The sequence below is a fragment of the Octopus bimaculoides genome, chromosome 5 (assembly GCF_001194135.2).
Source record: "Octopus bimaculoides isolate UCB-OBI-ISO-001 chromosome 5, ASM119413v2, whole genome shotgun sequence".
NCBI classification, from domain to species: Eukaryota; Metazoa; Mollusca; class Cephalopoda; order Octopoda; family Octopodidae; genus Octopus; species Octopus bimaculoides.
Window position 1 is genome coordinate 27,649,383 of NC_068985.1, and position 4,816 is coordinate 27,654,198.

At 33.8% G+C, this 4,816-nt stretch overlaps 1 protein-coding gene across 3 annotated transcripts in view; it reads right to left on the minus strand.

Annotated features, from left to right (window-relative positions):
- Nucleotides 1-4,816, minus strand: part of LOC106877962 (uncharacterized) — a 433,893-nt gene that overhangs the window by 4,872 nt on the left and 424,205 nt on the right. The window contains exon 7 of one of the 3 annotated variants that reach the window (XM_052968240.1): nucleotides 1,146-1,230. The exons of the other annotated variants lie outside the window; for them this stretch is intronic. Coding sequence (XP_052824200.1) covers nucleotides 1,213-1,230 — 18 coding nt within the window. The 3' untranslated portion in view covers nucleotides 1,146-1,212. Of the gene's footprint in view, nucleotides 1-1,145; nucleotides 1,231-4,816 lie in introns of those variants that run through there. 3 annotated transcript variants of the gene reach the window in all.

Below are 4,816 nucleotides of genomic sequence, written 5' to 3' on the forward strand. Positions count from 1 at the left end.
ATATACACACACACAAAATATGGAGGCTCAGTTCACAGGTGATCTAAACGATTACGTACACTAGGTAAGTGCTGTAACAGATTACTAGGGCTCCAAGGTTATAGCCGAGACGGTAGTTATGGAACCATTGCAGATTTCCGATGCAGCGGATATATAATTGTTAAAGAGTAAAACAAACATTAAGGCAAGGCAAACATCTCAATTTGTATACCATATTACCACAGCAAAAAATTTAGAGTCTTACTGTTGTTTCTGGGATATCCCCGAGTATGGGATATCCGTCATCAGAGACAAATAGAGAAAAGCTGAGAAAATGAGAATGGTATATATTAATGAGATCCTTTGTAGATCCATGAGCGTCAGTCCTTAGGATTGCACCTAAGGACTCATGCTCTTGTGGCTATAACTTCGTGAAGTTGAACTATGAACTTTTATGGTTCTCTTTTCTTCTTTCTTTCCATCTCCTTATTCTTTTACTCCCTTCGTCTATGTCATCATCACATTTATATATGCCATTCTCATTTTCTCTATTTGTCTTTGATGACGGAATATCCCATATTCGGGGATATCACAGAAACAGCTGTAAGACTCTGAATTTTTTTTCCAGTAATAATATTGTATACGACTTGAGATGTTTGCCATACCTGAATGTTTGTTGTTCTCTTTAACAATTATATATGTATATATATATATTCACACATTACATATATATTTTGAGTGATTATTTCTATATCGACTTTCGAGACACGTCATTTACAGAAGACATATATTTCTCGATGTTTCTAATGTTACATTCTAAATCTAAACACGCGCGCGCACACACACACACACACACACACACACACAAACACACACAAACACACACATTTATAAAACATATACACAAATATTTGTACATGTGCGCTTAGAAAGGGAGCGAGAGAGGTCTATTAAAGCATCATCTTTAAAGAAAATATTACATCGTTCTCGCATTACGTTTGGAAAGTGAAATATAGAGTTGGATCTAACGATCTTACTATGAGCTTATCTTACACTGATTTCTTCTTTACAGCAATTATTCAAGATTGTGGTTTGATTGAAAAATGTCACATCGTAAAACTCTCACATCAGTAATGAACACAAAGAGACATATTATGATACTCTGGTCACCTTTTAGGTAGAATGTCCCGGACGTCAGACGTCAAGTAATACTTCGCCATTTTGTCTTTTGTTTCAACGACCAGCATCCCACTGAAAAACGCAGTATCAATATTCAACTCGGATGCTAGTATGATATGACTGTAAAGAATTGAGTACATACGTGATACATTAAGAAACACATATATGTAAGAAACACACATATATGTAAGAGACACACATATAGTATTATACATATATACATATATACAGACACATTCACACAAACTTTGCCTTTCTGTTGTACATTGAATACCATCGTTGTATCTAAAAAGAAGCCTATAACCATGTTGTTTACAATACATACAAGTAACTACGTATGTATGTATGCACTCACAAAGTGATATGCATACACTCACATATATTTATATATCTACAATTAGATATATGTCTGTGTGATAGCATTTGAGTAGGTGTCTCTGCCTCAGTGTTGTTTAAGAAATTCGTACAAATGAGAGAGACTTCAGATGATGCATTTGCTAGGATTCCTCGCTCGAAATTTGATAATAAACATTGATCGGCTGAATGAAAATAATGACAATGTTTTTAAATCAATAGAGCTGGACAGCCAACAGACGAACCATATTTGTCACAGTCACCAGTTGAGATTTCATCGATGAATAAAACATTACTATATTGGTTTATTAATCAGCAGACGGTTTAGGGATGAAGGCTGAATAGTTGTCTATTGCTTAATTGTAGAGTTGAAGTTATACCATAGTAAATACCGATGATGGCTTCAATTACTTTAAATTTTCGTAGTTTGTTGTACACGCATCAGATTATGTTTTCTTGCTGGTTCATATACACTGATATTGTGACAGATTAGAGACCCATTTCGTTTCAATACAGTGTGTCTATTCGCCGTCGTTGTTGCCGTTGTTATTGTTGTCATTTAACTCCGGGTTAGCCCTGAGTGATAAATGTATGACAAAAGAAAAAGAAAAAGTTTCCAACCACTATGATTCCTTCCTTTAGTCTTTGTAGTACATTATCTAATTTGTCTTTAAGGAGACGGTATGAAATTCTGGGGAAATTTGACTGCTATAGCTAATAGATCGAGCGACAATACAGAGACTCCCTCGTTGGGTTATACAGTATGTAGTTAAAACATTATCAAATAAAGGTATACTTACAGTAACAGTTTAGAGAAGTCACAAAAATCATAAAGAAATCTTAACTATGATTGTAAAATTCATATCGTTAACCTTTTGTCCCTGACCCGTCCGAGACCGACCTTGCATGTATGATACAAGCTTCTTGTTTTAGAGGGGTCTAAATTAAAAGCTTCCGTCAAAAGGTCATGTTCATTTAGGTTCCAAACACCAGCTTAATAATGGCCAAAGTAAATTTTAAAATTCTTCTTCATTTTAAGAGTTAATTGAATGAATAGATGTGTATGGTAACAGAAGTATAGTAACCAAAGTATCAAGACAACCTCCTGGTAGATTACGTCTCGTTCTGATCTATGTCCATAGAACAGTTCAGCATGAACAGGACAAGGAAACAAGAAGCTCATTAGTATTAAAGCGTTCATGCTGTATACATCGGTCAGTAGTAATTTTATGTACAACTAGTTGTCAGTCAATTCTGAGAGTCAATAAATCTCTTTGGTCAGTATTTAAACTGATTATATCATCTTGGCTATCAGAGTGTTCTCTTCCATAAACTATCAATTTTTTCTATAATTTAGAGTGCAGTTAATCCAAATATATAGTTTAATGAGTGACTTATGAAATATTTATAGCATTTTAGCACATTTTACGTAGGCGCAATAATACAAAAGAGCAATGAAAATCGCAGCAAACAAACTGGTATTGAATCTGTGATATTTGTTTTAGATTTCAGTAATTAAATAATAGTCTGTAGTAAAATCTTCCAATAGTGTGTCTTCCCCCTAACGCTTATATTTCTGTCTATACTTGAACTGACGTAGTAATATAGGTCATGTAGAAATAAAGAAGTCGTATATCCTGTAACGCAAAAAATTATGTTCGGTTTTCAAGAATATATTAATATGTTGTAAAAACCACGATCCTACGACCTCGAGTCCGGTGCCCTAACCACTAGTCCATTGCGCCTCCACTCAGGGCTAGATTATAGACATGAGAAAATTTCAACAGGTATCGTCGTCCGTTTTCTGATTTCTATACATAACATATTATATCTATTTGGATTTTGTAAAAGTAAGACAATTGCAATAAGATATTTTAATTCGCTTTTCAATCAATGAGCACTTCGAAATTCAGCCGTGACTAAAACGTTTGTTTCTTCAGAAATATTTTAACTACCGCCATATTATCTAATGTGTCCTCCTTTATAAGGTAGACGGCGATTTGATTCTACATGTAGTAGAATCACTCAAAACGTAGCAACTCTCATTTTGTATCAACTCAGCATGTTGTAGTTTAGTCCCAGGACAAACTGATTCTGCTGAAATTGGGATTCTATGCTAATCTTGTTGTTTTGGACAATATCTTTCTAGGTCTTTATAATAATCCAATGTGCCATTTCTGACTGTGTTAATATGATAGTTCGTGTTTTGAAGGATATTTATTTGCTATTTTTAGCAGCTCGAACGATCACCTACACAGCGGCTCTCTCGTTGGTTCGTATGTGAAAGAATTATTTCATTTTTTTAAAAAATACTGACTGCAATTGAATTTGATAAAAATAAAACTTAGTTACAATTGTTATTAATTAGAATTATTTTCAGTTATTAACGTACTTATCGCATTTAAAACCACAATATTTGTCTTTAAAAAAAGCGAGATGAATGTAAACAAATAGACTTGGAGAAAACGTTATTTAAATGTGAAAGTTCAATTGCAGAAGGAATTGTTGACATAGTAGTAATGGTAATTTATAAAATTCACATTGCTAAAATATAAATTTAACCGTAATTATAGGGGGACGGGGAGGGGATGAACAACTCAGGTTAGGAACAAAGTCAAAACGCTTATATATTTAATCAAAGAAACATATATTCAATCACAATTATTTTCTGATGACATATAGAATTTGAGCTATTATCATCGAAAGCTGAAGAAGCCGTCTTATTAGGCAAGAGAAAAGAGAAGAATTACGGTTAGATTTACGTAATAACTTCCGTGTATTTCCCGGAAGACAGCTATAAACGTTTAGCGAAGTAGTGAAGTACTTGCAAACATTGATAAGGACAGATTTGTTTCACATTTTCTCAAAATTGCTGCAATCGCCTCAGTATGTCGTTGTTGTTGTTATTAAGCCACAGGTAGGTCCTAAACGAGCAGATTTATGATCAAAGATGTTCCAGCCGTAACTAAAACGTTTATTCTTCTGAAATATTTTATCCGTCCCCACCTTCTCTATTGTGTTCTCTTTTATAAGGAAGAAGTTGATTTGATGCTATATATAGTAGAATCACTAAAAACGTAGCAAGTCTGTCGTTTGCTAGTCAATTCAGTATGTTGTAGTTTAGTCTAACGACAAATTCTGATTGTACCTTCTTATCACAAATATCGTTCCTGTAATACTTATCCTGTATTATATTCAGTGTTTCAAGTATTACATTATCTTGTATGTTTTTCTTTTGTTAAAACGTTATAGGGTTTTGGGATAGATTTAGCCGTTATAAGGACAAGAGCGAGATATATCTGAT